The following is a 17956-nucleotide window of genomic DNA, read 5'->3' on the forward strand; positions in this document are numbered from 1 at the left end:
AGAGTGAAAAAAAACCCCCCATGTATTATTAGGTTAACTTCATACTAAAAATGTCAGTTTCCACCCATATTTTAAGTTACATTAGTTCTGTAATGTTGCATTACAGCTATATTTTTTTCTTCTTTCTTTCATCAATAGATTGCAATTTGGCGTTCATTTATAAAAGTTTTTTTTTTTTTACTGGTAAAAACCAAGAAAAATATATCATTTCAGAGACCTGTCTTTAATCTCTTTATTTTCAAATATTTGGGCTTTCACAATGTTTAAGAAATGTTTGTGGAAAAATATCAGTTTTACTGTATTTGGATATGAATAAGCAGGTTTCTCCTTTTCAGAATGGACATAATCATGATGATGATGATGATAAAGTAAAAGTATCTGATCATTTAAAATCCAGAATGGCCTCTGCCTTTTGTCTGCATATTGTACTTGTGCAGCAAAAGCAACATCTTCCTGCAAGAAGTTATCTCATGAAGTTCGGACTTTCTTCTTATATCTTCTGGGCCTTTCTCAGAAGCTTGTGCAGAACGTTCATTTGGAACCCTCTGCCATTACTTCTCATGGCTTCTTTGTTTTACCTTTTCTTTTTTGCCTACTAATCCAGTCTCTGTAAACAGGAATGTGTGGGGAAACCCCAACTATTTCAATAATCCTTGGGATTATATTTTGTCTGATTAGGTTTACTATATTGAATGGCAAGAACTTATTCCTCTGATCAGTTCAAGTTGTGAAACATTCTTTCGATGGGTTCCTTTCCCTTTGGGTTCTGCAGCAATTTCTACCCCACTGTTGTCTCTAAAGAAGGCCCCATAACATTTCACCTTACCTCAACATTCCTGATATTCAAATTAGACAGTAGATCCCAGCGATAATTGCCTTTCTCATCCACACCATTGAATCCAAAACCAGCTGCATTATTAATTGCATCAGCTGCAAGAAAAGCAAAGCCTAGGCTGAAATATAAAAAGCCACTTGAATATGCGTAACAATTCTTAGTGTAATCCATTTCATGTCATGTCCTAATAGAACTGTCTTTCAATCCCCGCTTTAGTAGGTTTACCATGCAAGATATAAAATAGTTGTTTTAGAAATTATGAGTTAAACTCCCTTTGGATATATAAAAGGCATTGCTGGTTCTTTGTAAGTAGGCCTGACTTAGAAAGCAAGTTCAATGAAGCAGAAGCCAAATTTATGTAATATATTGTATAAATGTTAGTGTCCAATTAACAAAATGACTGCTTCTGAAGGAGTGTAACAGCATTTTATTTAGAATTTCAGTTCAGTTAAATTTATGTGCAGAGTTGAACGTTTTTAAAGTCATATATTGGAATATATAATTGTGAACCAAAAATAACTGAGTCTTACAATAGTATTTTTGCTTTCAAGGAAACAGCTTTGGAGCTTTTAGCACTTTGAAGACTGGTTTTTAGTTTGGCTTCTAAATAAAATTTATCAATTAATATTAGACCAGAATGACCTTTCAATTGTTTTGCGTTATTTTCTTCAATAGCAAATCCATGCTGATTTTCACATAAAAGGAGGCCTGTACTATTCTACAAGCAGGACTTGCTTAACAGCAGTCTTATTTGATCATCAAAATACTATGTTCTGATAGATATACTGTGTAGAGAAAGAAAAGAGGGAATTAATGTCATTCAGTGTTAAAAATAATGAGAAACCCTAGCATGAACAGGTTAGAATAGCACTTTGCTTTTCTCCTTTCCCAATACAGAAGGTTATTTATTATCCCAATTGTTCCACAAACTCAATTCTACATTTTGTTTCCAACTACAGGGGAAAAAATTCAAACTATCTAATGCATTTTTTTTCCTTCTTAACTTATGCGTTTCCATTTTTTCATACATATCAGAGTCACTTGGATTGAGATGGGCGGCTATAGGAATGAATGAATGAATGAATGACCATAAAATTTTTACTCAGCAGATTGCTGTGACCAGAACATTCACAATACATTGATAGCTCCTGCCTTCAAGGAACATTATAAAGTGAAAACACAAACTTAATTCTCTGAACTCTAATGTTATCCTCCATGGAAAGCAGAAGGGAAGTCAGCACTAGGTCTAATCTGAGAACTTCATACTCAAGGCACTGTAGAGCCTGAGTCACTCTGTGACTCATCTTTGCCTCACAGTTTCATTGCGGCCTGTCCACACACTGTATAACTGACTGGGTTTGCACAACACATTAAGCCAAAACCAAACAAACCATAATATGATTTAGCAGATTGTTCATATCCTTCACAGAGGATGATTTGACCCAGTATGTTTGTTCCATCCTGTTTCTGTCTGGATTGTTTTTAAGTCTTAAAATATCCACTGAACTTTAAGACAGCTGAGCTTGAAGGCAGCAGAAAACTACAATGGCTGCTCTGCTTTGGGACTTGCAAATACTTCTTAAAATACTATCTGGGAAGCAGCAGTACTTTGTGACGTGGTGATAGAACAGACGTCTTTCTTCTTGAAAATGTCCATCTGATCTTCTCAGAAACAATCTACTGGGGAGGGAGGGAGAAGCAGGCACAAGACACCCATCTTTCTTTCAAAAGGTCATCCAGGGATGGGAAGTAAATCATATCATTAAAATGCTTAGGGGTACAAGCATTCTCCAAAATAAGCTTCACTTTCTGGCAGTTGCATATAGAAGCAGCCTTTTCCCAGACCATCTCATATTTGATGAAGAATGTAAAGTGAACCACGTTCCAATATACAACTATGGATGCCATGAATTCCTAAAATTGGGCTTTCTGAATGGCTCCCATCCTGAGTATCTGCTAGCATTAAAATGAAGATCCTCTGCATATTGCAGTTTGTGGCAGGACCGGTGGTCTACTTTGCCTAAACTGTCCTGCTCCTGGAAAAGTTAGACCAGCCTTTCCTAACCTGATCCTATAATCTCCTAGCAAGCACAACCATTATAAGATTGTGGAATATGACCCAACGTATCAGGAAGATACCAAGACTTAAACTAGATGGATGATGCTATATTTAATAAGTAAAATGGACTGAACACTGTTGATGTCCTGGACTGTGTGCTTGACATCACAGTAAGAACTGTTATAGAATTGCAAGGACAGGGACAATGCAAAGAAAGTAAGTCTAACTAAAAATATTATCAGATAATTAATGCATATATGAATTTTACATTATCTGGTACCCTCTGACACTTATTCAGACTAGTAAAGAGATCTGTACCTCACATTAGAAAAGTCACAAATTTTAATTAAAAATAATGTGCTTAAAGTCAGGTGTATAATACAATAATATTCCTTTTTTTGCACAACATAAGACATTAATGTTGCCTTAATGGATCAAATGGATACATCGACCTTAAGTATAGACGTGCCCTGAAAAAGAACCTTAAATAAGCCTTACCAAGTGTCCAAGCAAAGTAGTATTTTGGCTTTGAGGCTTGCATGACAACATACAGAAAACCAAGTCTTGTCAAGAATGAAGATTGTTTTATAAATTGATTATCAACAATATAAGTTGCTGGGAAGGTCTTGGTAAGTGTCAGGAACAAAAGCAGAGATACAAGTGTGATACAAAGTTTGTGCAGGATGGCTCCCTACAAGGGAAATAGAATAAAATATTGCTGTGATCACATCAGAGAGAATAAAGCGTTTTTAAAAAAAGACTAACTAAAAGCATTTTAAGAAATGAACTGGTGAAAGTATGATTCATTGTCAGAACTTGTTAATTTTGAAAAAGGTACTTTCTTCTGGACTATTACTATCAGTGATGACATGGTCTCTAGTAGTGGAGGCAGCATGCCTCTAACAGCCATGGCTGGAGAGCATAAATATAAACATAAGCAAGTCTTCCTTGTGAGCTTCTCATGGGTCTCTCATCCCCTACTATAGGAACAGAATGCAGGACTTGAAGACTTTTCTTTTAAACCAGGAGAACTCGTTTTATGTTTTAATTTGCAATAGTAATTGATACTGTTTATTGTGAAAACAATTTCAGCATTTAAGAATAAAGACTTAGCTTACCAGTGGAGAAGGATCAGAAAGTCTATCACAGCTCCTCTGTTTCCAGTTGACCTCTAATAACTTCATTTGCACATGTCTCCCTTCAATGAAAGCGATGTAATCTTTAAAATTGCTGCATGGGCCAGCAATAATACTCATGAAGTTGAGCTGATAGCTCAGATACTCCAATAAGGAAGGTCTTCTCCTGTCAAAACAACCATGAATAAATGTGTATAAGTATATTTCAAATAAATTTTGAAAAAGAAGTAAATATTAAATGTTTAAGTAAATAACAACTTTATTTTAAACATAATTCAAGTCTGAGAAAGAAAAACTAGTGAAGCACACAATAAATTTGTAATTCACTATACAACTGTTTGAGGGACAACATCAAGATTGAAAATCCTCCTACAATTAAATTTGGAGATTGATTATTTTATTAATAAAACAATTGTATAGGCAAGAGAGACCACATAAAGAATTTATCCATGAGGTGATCTGATTATACAATTACTGTATTTATACATAGGTGTTTATGTAATGGTGTGTATTCAAATCTTTTCTACTACATGTGCAATTTCTGTTATCTTTGTCTAACATTTCACTTCTTCCTAGAGCAGACATGAAATTCTTACCTATAACTCTCTCTCTTTCAATTTGGGGTATTTGTTTAAATAAGGTACATGGTGTATATATAGAAAAGTAAAGCTAGAATTCAAAATCTCCTTTTGAGAATCTTACAAAAGTGACATTTAGTTTAAATATTTGTATGTGCATTGTAGTTTTAATGAGAAAAAATAAATTAAAAATCAATTCTATTCTTTATACATTTGGGCTATGGCAAAGAAACTTTATAAGAGGAAACTTGCTTTCAGAGAGAATAGATATCAAATACATAAATAATTCCAGAATTTAAAAGTGCATGGATAATTATTTACATTACATTAATTAACTCTAGATAGAAACTGCATAGCAGAAGTAAACATCCAAGATAACCCAGTAAATATCCAAAATAACCCAACTATTTTTTTTATTAGTTTAAAAAAAATCATAAGTGCTACTGTATTTTCTTACTTTATAGCATGCTGATTCTGTTCAGAAGTTAGATCTTCAGCTTTTTTACCTATTCCTATTAAAAAGACATAATTAAATCAAACTTTGCAAAATGAAGGCCTACTATAAAAGGATAATAATTAAATGCAATTCTAATGATAATTCATACATTACTGGATGCTGCATATAACCCACATTTATTTCCTGAGGGCTACAGAAAGGGGATTTGGGTTGCCCACAACTGCCTTAGATGATTCCAAACAATTATGCTGGTTTATGGCTAATGGAATGCTTAATATATACATCTATTATAAACTTACATTAATTGAACGTTCATAGTTCCTCAGATTAGGAACTGTAATTAGCAAGGAACTCCAGCTATCCCAGCAGTCTTCTTACCAGACTGAAATTTCACAATAGAGGAAGAAATATAGTTCAGGGTAGCAAGTGCATTTTTCTGCCAAAGGCGCCAGACACTGCCAGGGTCCTTTGTTTAAAAGAATAAAGTACTAGATAAATGGTAGCTAGAAAGCTACCAACAGTCCAGGTAGATAGTATTACACTAGATTAACAAACCACATTAGTTGATAAAAAGCAATTTTACTGTTCCTATAAAATGAGATGAGATGAAAGATTAATACAATGAGATGAGATTATAAAATGAGATATTAAATCCGTAGTTTTATATGAATGTATTATGAGGAAATCTCATTGAATGGACTTCTGAGCAGAAATAGGACTGGTACAAATGTGTGACGTAAACAGACTGTTTGATTCTTATCTGGACCTATATGGTCCAACAATGTCTTCAGGTACTCCTCCACTCAGGTGTTAAAACTGGCTGATTTCAAAAAAGTTTAAGCAGAGAACTAAGCCTATCAGGAAATCCCAGGTCTACAGAGTGGACTAGGAAGTTGAAAAAAGCATAATGGAAGTAGGGAATGGTAGGACCCTTCCATACAGTTACCAAGAAAACTGTATCAACATGATGATGTAGTCTCCAGGAGTCAATCTCGATCTGAGAGAAATTTTTATCTTTTTAAAAAATTACTTAGACACCACCTATTTTGATTAGATAATTTTGGATGGGCCAAAATTTCATATAATGTATCACTTACATGACATAATTGTTGAATAATGAAAATGATTAAAAAACAAAACAAAACCCAAACCGAGAATTTCAGGATTTAAATTTTCTCATTTATTCCAGTAATGCAGATAAGCCAGAACACAATGTTGCAAAACACTGTTAAGGGAATGTGAAACCTACAAATTTTCATTCTAAAAATAAATATTGATACTTCTGCTTTCAAAGGGAAAATGAAATTGATAATTATTATGTGAAAAGGGGTCTATGCAATTTCTATACTCTCCCATAACTAACAAAGTCATTTAATCAGTTAAGGAAACCTGGAGGATTTGTTTGTTTGTCTGTTTGATAATTTATATCTTTTCCTCCAGGAGTTACAGAGTGTGGGCCAGTCATTCTGAGAGCTTCCATGGCTGAGGATGGACTAGAACCTGGATCTCCTGAGTCCTAGTCTAAGACATTAGCCACCATACCTCATTCTTATTTTTTAATCCTTCTATAAATTTGACTCAGTCCATCAAAACAACTAAGGACGTAATTTCAGGCATGATTTATATAGCAGAATATTTATTATGTTTCAGTTCTATTCTAATTATAATAAAAACAGTAGAGCAAATAAGGGTTAAGAAAGTAAAATTGCTTATATACTTCAGGCTTTATTATTATTACCAAACCTTAATTATAACAAGATGACTTAAAATCTTGGCAGATGCAATGCATACTGTCTACTTTTTCCCCAAAGGCTGCCAATGTCTATTTAGAGAATTATGCACAAGATGGAATGGAAAATAGAAATGTAATTTTTCTTACCATCATGAATCTGGAATGCAAGAGTTGTGATCTTTTGGGTTACAATCATCAATGGACTGTAATACAATGCAGAAAGATAGCAGGTATCACATTTTGCATGCTTCAACGTGTTTATATTTTCCACCTTAATGCAAGTAATGGTTTGAAACAAGCTGCAAATCAAATATTTTTGTACCAGTTCCCATCAGCCCCAGATAAAATGGCAGGGACAAGGGATTATAGGAATTAGTAAAGTTCAGAGTATCCAGAAATTACCAGAATGTCTGCCTGTGGCAGTCAGTATGTATGTAGACTGTGCTCATACAGCACAGTAAGACATAGTTTGCTTAAGCATGGATTGATTAAACCACAATGGGTTGCATTCATATAACAATCATAAATCATGGTTAACAAACCACAACAGATGGATTAGCCCAGTGACCTAAACCAAAATTGACCCAACTCTATGGTTTAACAGGTTGTAGGAACTCAGCTGTACAGAGCTATTTTCACCATGACAATAATCCACGTTAGGCGATATCACATACTAGGCTTCACATGTGTCTGAAAAAGTGAACTTGCATCTTCCCTGTTCAGAACTGATACTTCATGTGCGTTTGAAATTCCACAGGCTGCAATCCTCATTAGAAGGCAATCGTTTTGTGGACATTAGTTTTACTTCCAAACAAACATACCAACAATTGCAGTGATGGTTCAATGTCAGGCAATAGCAACGGGACTTTATACATCAGGATTCACTTACTGAAATTGAAACCTTACAAGGCTACCCTGAGGACTGTTTAGCGATTACAGGCTGCATACAGTGCAGGCATTTGCTGCATGGCAAGGAGGGCAAAGTACAAAACAATATCTTATTGCTTTGTTGGTTGCATTTTAATACTTTATAAAACTTTTAAATGGTTATATTTTAATGCATGTTTATGGATCTTTCTTGCTTTAGGAAATTTGTTCTGAACAATAACATTCAATAGCAGTGGCAAGAATACAAGGCCACGCATCTGAGACAGCTGTTCCGTAATGGGTTGATTACATTCCCTTGTCAGCATATCCTCTTGATCAATTACTTCTGTGTTCAAACACACAGCTTACAAGTCAAGCCAATTTTGTAGCAAATTCATTACAAGTTGATCTCCAGGTACACATAGTTCAAATGACATTGTATCTTCCCAAATGTGCATGCATGTATAATTAACAAGTAGCTTGCTTTGCAGAGAAACATTGTAATGGACCCAATCTATGCTTTCAGCATTAGGCTGAAACACCAGAATCCAAACTACATCCAAGATATTAGCTTAATTTAGACAATTCACTATCTCAGTAATTCTTAACTTTAATTTTTCATCTATGAACTTGCTTTGAGAATGAAACTATTACACATACATTAAACAAAAGGCTACCCTAACAGCAGCCAACACTGTGAGTGGGACGATCATTTTCATTTGCTGTACTTATTCCACTGTTAGTAGCAGTGAGTTTCACAAAATTAGTAACAGAGTAATAAATACTAAATAATTCCAATTCAAACTGAGCAACTGAGGTTTGATGCAAAACTATAAAATATGGAATTAAAACTGCAATTATTTTTAGGAGACTACCCATCATACATACATGTATAGCTCTTCAAGATAAATTAAAATTAGGGTACTGTTAGTTTTCAGTCTTGTCATATTTCAATGGTTACAAGTTTGCCAGTACAGGTAGTCCTTGAGTTATGTCCGTTCATTCAGAGACTATTCAAAATTACAACAGTGTGAAAAAATGGACTTATGACCAGTCCTTGAAGTTCCAGCCATTGCAGTCCCCCTGCAGTCATGTGAAAAAAAATTGGGCCTGCCCACATTTACAATTGCCTCCCTGCTGCCACCCCACCGCCATCCCCAGGTGACCATCATCTTAGCCTGGGAAAAGGCAGGAGTCCCAGTCAAGGCTGGCAGGTGAGAGCAGTGGGCTGGGCAGCAGGTGCTGTAAGCGCATGCTAGGGAGTGCAGGGCTTGAAGTAATGTGGGGCTTGCTGTGGCGTGGGGCTTGCCACAGCACTGGGGCTTGTGGTTGGCCAGTGCTGCTGGGGCTTGAGGCTGGCCCAACCCATTTCTTATCTATAAACAAATCTATAAAGCATTGTCATTTCAGTCCTGGTGTCAGCAAAAGTCTATTAAGGGTTACCAAAGATAACAACATATCCATTTTAACCTTGATCAAATAAACCAACTTTATATTCCTTCCTTTTACTTCTAACAATCTTTAGTCCATTCAAATAATGTCATAGAACCTAGAAGAGTTGATGAACAAAACAGGTTTCAACACAGAGAAAAAGGTTAAATATTTGGGTGTTAATCTGACAGATATGAATTGTATATTGTTCCAAAATAATTACGTTAAGACATGGAATGAAATTAAAAAATATATGTTAAGATGGGAACAATTAATTAAGATGTTAAGATGGGAAAAATTGTTATTGTTGGGAAGAATTTCTGTGATTAAGATGAATGTTTTACCTAGAATGTTATTCTTGTTTCAAACAATACCTGTTGTGACAACTGATGCTCCATTTAAACAATGGCATAAAGATATATCTTAATTTGTGTGGCAAGGTAAAAAACCATGAAGTACAAAGTGTTAAAGATGCTAAAGAAAGAGGTGGTTTAGGTTTACCCAATTTGACATTGTACTTTGCAGCTTGTTGTTTAGTTTGGATGAAAGATTGGGTAACTCTGAGAAACAGGAGGTTATTAGAACTACAAGGGCATGATTTGAGATTTGGGTGGCACGGCTATTTATGGTTTGATAAAGTTAAGGTTAATGTAGATTTTAAAAATCAGTTTATTAGATGTGCCATATTGAGAATATGGAACAGATATAAAGCTGGGTTATCCCCAAAGATTCCTTTATGGTTTTCACTACAAGAAGCTTTTTATAGAAGGGAAATGATAATTAAGCATAAATGGTTAACTTATGGTGATGTACTAGAATTTTCTCAAGGGGACTTCAGAATAAAAACAAGAGAGGTTTTGACATCAGAAGGTTATATATGTCAATGATTTTCATATGTACAATTACAAGAAAGATTTAAAGAAGATAAAAGGACTTTTGGTTTTGAACATGGTAAGACTGAATTTGAAGTAGACTTATGTACTAATGATGAATATGTTATTGCTACGATGTATAAATTTTTATTGAAATTAGAAACAGAAGATGAACAAGTTAAAGAATGTATGATAAAATGGGCTAAAGTTTTGGGTATACTATACCAATGGAACAGTGGGAGAATATGTGGATGAAAGGACTGAAATTTACATTGTCTTACAATCTTAAAGAGAATTTTTATAAAATGATGTGTCATTGGTACTTGTCACCAGAAAAATTATCTAAAATGTATAAAAGTACATCAAATTTATGTTGGAAATGTGAGAAAGAGGGGACTTTCTATCATGTTTGGTGGACTTGTAAAGAAGCTAAAAAATTTTGGAATCAAATGCATACTTTAATTCAGGAGATTTTAAAGATTAATATACAATCGAAGCCAGATACTTTTCTTTTGGGATTAATTGACAAACAGCTGGAAAAACCTCATGGAACTGTTTCTATATATCGTAACAGCAGCAAGGCTTTTCTATGCACAAAAGTAGAAAGACTTGACATTACCTACAATGGACGAATGGATGGTGAAGTTGATGGAGTTGGCTGAGATGGCAAAACTGACAGCTTTGATTAGAGAAAAGACACTGAGTAATTTTAATGCCAGTTGGAAGCCTTTTTTGGACTTTTTGCAAGAAACAGAAAAAAAATGAAATGATGATATATTGATTTGACAACTAGAAATAATAGTGAACGATAGAAAAAATAAAAGTTATGTTGTAAACTTAGAGTAAGAGCTTAGTGTAAATTGATACTTATATCTGTTGTGAGGAAAGTTGGAAGGCGTTATTTTTTGTACTTTTTCTTTTTGCACTTTTGACTTTCTCTTCTTTTTCATTTTCTTTCCTTTCTCATTCTTTATCTTTAATATTAGTTTTTGTTAGTTGTTATTGTTCTTATCTTAACATCTAATAAAGTTATTTGAGACAAACAATGTTGTAGAACTTGATTTCTTTTCATTTTTTTCTTTGTCCCTTCTCATGAGAGTCTTCAAAGCTTTAACAAGCCTCTTTTGTAAATGTAAATCTAATATAGGAAAATTATCCATGTCACTCTCTTGGTTTGTTGTTTGTATATCCCTTTTAATTATTAAGACATTAGCCGGTGTCTTATGTATGTCCAATGTAACATCTTTTTCCATGTCATTTTTGTAGCCTGTCATTTTCAAATCCACTTTCAGCTCAGTCTTGATCTTGTCAGGTAGAACTTGTTCCTCTTCTATAACATCTTTTAGACAAAGTCTATCTATAGAGGGAGACACTCTTAAAATTAACTTCTGGGTCCATTGTTCAAAAACATCCTTCAATATGTCCAATGTTAAAATATTTTGCTTCATTCTGTAATTGTAAGTCAAGTTTGAGTGTTTTTCTCCTTTAATTATAACCTTTAATTCCCTCTAGTGTCCTATTTTTAAATTCAAAACAAAAGCATTTTCCTAAGGGAAGGATTCTTTATAATTAATTCCAAAATCTTATTTCAAATTTATCTGGACCCTTAGTTCATTTGTAACTTTCTAAAATCAAAGTTTTAAACACTCTTTTGCTGAATATTCCCTCCAATTTTTTTAAAGTTCTTAAACCTGTAAATCAAACTTCTTTCACTAAGGATTGAAGGAAACTCAACCAATGCTATAAAACTTGTTGATCCAAAGGTTCCTAATAGCTGAAAAGCAGTTAATAAGTTATTTCCAAAACTGATTGGAAAAGGAAGTATGCGAACTTAGTGTTCCTTTCAAAGGTGCCAACCACATTTTGAGCAAGATGGCTATTCCCTCATCTCCCAGAGCCCTAAACCTGCAAGATAGTGGTCTCCTTTTGAGGAGCAGCTGTCTGGAGTACTTGTGAGCAATCTCAAGTCCTCTCCTTGTCTGGAGAGGAATTATCAAGGAGCCGGTCTACTTGCCAGCTCTTCATTCCACCGTGGTCGTTAGCTCTGCTGTTTGTGGAGCCATCTTGACTCTGCCATTTCTTCCCTCCGATATATCTGAGTAAATTGTGATACTTTTCAATTATGTTTTCTGGAATTATTCCCAATAAAAGATATTTGTAGTTTCAGTTCAAATTTTATGTTTAAAAAATTATGAATGTTTGATGCATTTCCTTTCAATGCTATTGAATTTTCTTTGTGTGATTACCACATGTGGCAAAATCTTCCTTCTTTGTTGTAGCATTTCCAACATTTGTTGTTTTATGATTTGTCAGTCTTATTATCTTGGTTGATTTAAGGGCACTTTTCCCAGCCCAGTATTTTCAAATTGTGTTCACATATGCTGCTATTGAATTAAAGGATCTGTCATCTCAGAATACCTGAAGAATCACTGGCAACAGCATCTCCAAAAATACTATCCAAAATGTACTCAGATCTCCTGGCCCCCTGCAGAACAGGGTTTCTCAACCTTGGCAACTTTAAGACATGTGGACTTCAACTCCCAGAATTCCTGGTTGGGGAATTCTGGGAGTTGAAGTCCACATGTCTTAAAATTGCCAAGGTTGAGAAACACTGCTGTAGAAAGTCTATTTCCCACAACTCTCGATTAGGATATGTTTACCATAAATTTGCAACTGAAGCCACTGAAATGGCTAGATACAAAAGACAATGGGGCTGTAATCCTTTTGACAGTTCTGATAAAGATGCGTACTGAAATGCCATTTTTACTATACAACTATTAAAGTTGCAGCATTTCTGCTGTTAAGCATGACTTTGTATTTCTGAAACAATGGAAAAGGATGAAGTGCTCCAACTGGCTAAATATTAAACAAAGATCTCTTGACTGACCTCTTCCCAGTGTTTGAATTATAAGCAGTTGTTAAAACTGGAAAAAAAGAGAGAAAAACTTACCAAGATTATCCTCTTGTATAAAAGAGTAAGACATTACAAAATTATAAAAATTATAAAATTATAATTATAAAATTATAAAACTATAAAAATTACAAAATTACAAAATGAGTTTTTAAATGCAAGATCATCTGAATATTTTAATCTCTAAGCAAGTAGAAAAATTACTGAATGAAACTATATTTAAAAAAATATGTTTGAATACATTCAGACTGGCCATGGTTAGTTACCATGTATAAGTAATCATGCTATGCTTAAAACACCATTTCAACAAGAGGTTACTATTTCTACTATACCCAGGTGAGCACAATTAAATCTCATAGGTTTAAAAATGGACTAAATACACTTCAAGAAAAGAGTTGCAGTAAGAAAACAAGAACAAAGCAGCACAGTATTTATTCCTGCAATAGACCAATAGTTGAAATAAATTTGACACATTATGTAAATACATTTCTAATTTTTGAGACACATAGTTCCAATGTTCATCTTCCCACTTCTGGCCCTACTGACAGACATGATTCATTTGAAATGTAAATACACGTTAAAAGCTTAGAATGTTATTTCCGTCATCAACAGTTTAAAATTCATCTAGTCCCATCAACTTGAATGTGCACTTTGACATATTAAAAAATCCAATGAAATAAATCATAATGTCAAATGACATTGAATTCCTCTGATTTCTATTTATTATAGCGTGAAAACATGTATTATTACTACTTACCCTGAGAAATCTGTAGTGAGAATACCATACTGGAATATGAATATTCGGCTAATATGGCACAGCGTGAGGTATCCCATAGCTACCAAAAAAGAATACCTAGAATCATATGCATTGATAGCATGAAACACTTAGCCAAAACACTACAATCAAAACAGCTGTAAGGACAGTAAAACCTGGCTCCCAATCCAGCTATTTATTTTGCTTAGGCTTGCCTGCCTCTGTCTGATCCATTATCAAAAAGTTAGCCAGCCAATGTTCATAATTTCATAACATGTGGGTCTCTAAACTATAGCTAAAATCTTTTCCTGACATTTCAGTTCTCCATACCGTGGCATACTGCAGACAACTGTCCTTCCTCCCTCCCTCTTGGTAGTTGGGATGGGAGCAGAGTAAATATGGCTACATATTGTTCACATAAAAAAGCTGTCAGAGAAGGGGCAAAGCTAGACTTTTATTTGTCATAAATAAATAAATAAATAAATCCCCCCCCCCCGGCAAAAGCATTTCCTTCAGTCTTCCCAAACCACATTCTTCAGATGCAGAATCAGATCAATTCCAATTTTTATTAAGGTTATAGACCAGCATATGGAGGGTAGGGTATAGTTAATTAAAAAGCATCAAAGATACATTGGAGTTTATAAACAAAAGGTTCTGAAAAGCTAAAAGATATAAAACAAAGTATATGTAAGAAACAAAAATCTAAAAGAATCTATAAAGGGGAGGTAGGAGCATTAGATGGCTGTGGGGGAGCATAAAGGTTAGTATATGGCAGACTATATCAAATTATAGAGCACTCTAGTATGACAAACTAGATGCTCATTAAGTCTAGTTCATGGCACCTATCTGACAATTTTAATTGCTGCTGTGCAGAACCTGGCAACATTATATGTTGTAGCAGGGCTGGTATCTGAAAGCAGCAGGGAGATATAAAATTGTCCTGTGTGCCCTGGGTATTTATGCAGTAATGGTGAGAATTCAGATGCAGAAATACAGACTGGAATTCTAAGACTTATAGTTCAAGATACCAGACACCAAGCTGGAGAAGGCTATCCTGAAGTCTTTTACTTTCAGAAAAACTAGCACAGGGCAAAGTGGGGGCTGGCAAGCATGCCAGAGACACTCTCACAAAATGACTTGGCATGGCAAGTCTTAAAGCCTATTTGTCAGAAGGGAACTGGGGAGTTTTTCTCACTACTCCATCTAGCCCCATAGGGCTCGCCACAGATACTTATATTTACTAAGAAATCCTTCATAGGGTCCAGAGCAGTCTTGAAAATAAAGATGTTGCTAGAGACTAGCGCTACACACACACACACACACACACACCCTATTTATTTTTCTTTATTAAAATAATCTTAAATAAAAGTAAAATCAGGGGGGCAGAAAATATGGTAGGTGCAAATGCATTGGTGGTGATATGTACCTTCTTGCTTCTTCTTGAATGAACATACAGCATTGTGATAGATTATTAATTGGCACCCAATAAAGTAGTATAGAATAAAAGTAGATAATCTGTGGCACTACAGGCGTTTCTGAAGTACAATTTCCAGCATCTCTTATCACTTGTCTTGCTAATTACAGGGTTGCTGTGTGAGTTGTAATTCAAGTTGCAGCTCCCTACAGTTGGTTAAACTGAGTAACCTTGTATCAGCATTTTCTATTAATACAAATATTTCAAGTTTTTTCAAGGGCAGTTCCACTCAGAAAATATTGTATCTAAGCTGGACTAGTAAGGCATGTAAAAAGAAGAGCCAGCACACTTTAAAAACTTTAAAACAAGGGTGGACAACCTTTTGATGACATTAGACTACATTTAATGTTTTTGGAGGGCCACAGTGGGTGAAATAATTATGCATAGTGGATAGGGATATGCAAACATTTAGACTTTTCCAACCATACTAGAAGTGTTCTAAGAAAAAAAAGGTCCTTTTCAAGTTTTAAACACTTCTAGTGCCATTGAAACAAACTCCAAATGGTGAACAACAGTGTCATCATTTTGCATAAATCTCTGGTGACTTCAAAGATCAGGCCTGGGAGCTGCATAGTACTGGTTGCCTACTCTTGCTTTACAACAATCTTATAAAATCCATTATGCTGAAAGACAGTGATTTGCCTGCTTATCCCATGGTTGAGCAACAGGGCTCTGAAATGTATAGGTATAGAGTAAGGAAGATGACCTTGATGGAGATAAGCAAGATTCTGTTATTAATCTGTAGCCAATTGCAGTAAACTTAGTTTTAGCTTTCCTGTGGAACTGATGTCTTGGTTTGGTCTACCTAGTTGGGCTGACATCAATCTTGCAAGTCTGATTGTGCCGTACCTCTTCCTCCGCCTCCTTATGGCTCAGTGAATTAGGGAGGTATATGTCTGAGCCATTTCAGAATATTTTCTGTCTGTTGTAGTCTTAAAATATATTTCATCGCCCATTATCCTGGCAATGGATCTTGCATATCTCCATCAAGGCCATCTTCCTTGCTCTTTAAAATAGGTCCCTTTAATCACTACTCTCCACTGCCTTACAACGGCTGAAATATGAGATGCCACAAAAGAAGGCAAGGACATGATAATTAAAAGAAGGGAAAGAAACAATAACATTTTAAAATATTACAGTTTTTAACACTTACAGTAGATATACAACCTCACCTATGAACGTTGGGAATACTGGCCATGTTCATGATGCCATAGCTTATCATCACTAAAATAAAAATATGGATGGAGTACCTTGGAAAAGAAGAAAAAGAAGTTCAATTTTCCAAGGTCAGTGATAGGTAACAGAAGACAACACTTTTCTGAATTAACTAAAAATTATATAGAAAGAGTCCAATTATGAAAAACTCTTCAAATCAGTGTTTACTTTTTTTTAAAAAAAAGTTTGCTCTTAAACGACAGAGTGAATACATGCATCTTTCTTGAAAGAATCTACCTGCTGATAAAAGAACTTTTAAGTTTTGTTTCATAATGTTATAGTTGCCCAGTAAATGCTTTACAACTCCCAGAATACAAACTACTAAATTCGTAACATTGAATAGAAAGTTAGACAAAAATGACTCACCAACCAAAGCAGAAGACAGCAAAATATATTCCCAAAATTGTTGCAAATGCATGACGAACACCAGAGCTGGCCTGACTAGGCCTCAAGTACAAGCGAAACCAAAATGCAGCCAAGAGTGCAAAAAGCTGACAAGCAACAAAATTGACCTAAAGAAATATGAAAATAGATTGGAATCTCTCTGAAATTATTGTTATCACTAGCAAGAAAAAAAAATTGTCATAAAACCCTGGAGATGTTGTAGTAAGTTTCTCATCACAATAATCAGTCAGCTTGAAAGAAGTGGGGGGAAGAGTTCTGAGCAATTTGTTTACCTCTATTTAAAGCTTGGTAATACAATAAATGAGTAAATTGCCTTTGCTGTTTATTTCAAGCAAAAGAAGCCTAGATTTGATCTTAAAAATCCAGACCTTGGATTAAATCCAGATTCACAGTGCAGTTCTGCATATATTTATTTAGACATACATCCACTGAGTTCAGTGGGGTTTACAAGTTCTTTAGAAAGGAATGTTGCTTTCTGAAAGCATTTCTTTGAATTTGAAGGCAAACAAGAAAATTAGCCAAATTAATTCCAAAGATTTATTCAAAGTAAATTAATAGAAGCACACTGTGGCCTACTACTACAGGATCACAATTTGCAGGATTAAAGACTGGAATACAAACATTCATATTCCACTTGGGCAATTTCCCATGAGATTTTCATGTGCTAAAATAGTCATCACCAACAAACATATACACAAGCTGTTCTGTTCTGCAGAACTCTTCCCTGGAAAGATATAACAAGGCATCATGGCTTAAACTGTGCCCCCCCCCCTTTTTTTATTTCATTACTTCTTACTCTTCCTCTGTTTTTGCAATATCTTGCTTGATGAAAAGTTCTGAGAATTCAAAAGGCTATATATACTTCAACTGGCTCTAATTTGAATAGGATAGGCATTTCAAACCATATATAGCACAAAACTTTGCTAAAAACATAATTTTTTACTATTGCACATATAATGTGACAGAGCCTTATTTTAGAAAGTTACAAGCAGTTGCCTGATGAAGGCAAAGCAATCAGATGAATAAATTCTTTTGTAGAATGTATGTTATTCTGAAATGGAAAATCATAACCTCACAATAGTATTAAAACATGTATTTATTAATAGACATTTCATTTCATTTCATGTATGTGATCTGACTGTTTTGTACTGCAACACTGATTTTATCAGTAAATTCTACTCTTTTCCTATTTTAAATACTCTATAAAGCTTCTATGATTTAAACTTTACA

General features: G+C 34.6%; 1 protein-coding gene across 2 annotated transcripts in view; it reads right to left on the bottom strand.

The window, feature by feature from the left end:
• MBOAT1 (membrane bound glycerophospholipid O-acyltransferase 1) overlaps positions 1-17956 on the bottom strand; it is a 41048-nt gene that overhangs the window by 10990 nt on the left and 12102 nt on the right. Inside the window, exons 2-9 of one of the 2 annotated variants that reach the window (XM_025169998.2) lie at positions 16688-16833; positions 16279-16356; positions 13636-13731; positions 6945-7000; positions 5066-5120; positions 4013-4196; positions 3393-3585; positions 827-948 (exon numbers count right to left, since the gene is read on the bottom strand). In XM_025169998.2, the coding sequence (XP_025025766.1) occupies positions 827-948; positions 3393-3585; positions 4013-4196; positions 5066-5120; positions 6945-7000; positions 13636-13731; positions 16279-16356; positions 16688-16833 (930 nt within the window). The remainder of the gene's footprint in view (positions 1-826; positions 949-3392; positions 3586-4012; positions 4197-5065; positions 5121-6944; positions 7001-13635; positions 13732-16278; positions 16357-16687; positions 16834-17956) is intronic. The other variant, XM_007433427.4, reaches the window with a different exon arrangement.

The sequence above is a fragment of the Python bivittatus genome, unplaced genomic scaffold (assembly GCF_059951505.1).
Source record: "Python bivittatus isolate LINGU-HERP-01145 unplaced genomic scaffold, Pbiv_v1 ctg000840_np1212, whole genome shotgun sequence".
Lineage (NCBI taxonomy): Eukaryota > Metazoa > Chordata > Lepidosauria > Squamata > Pythonidae > Python > Python bivittatus.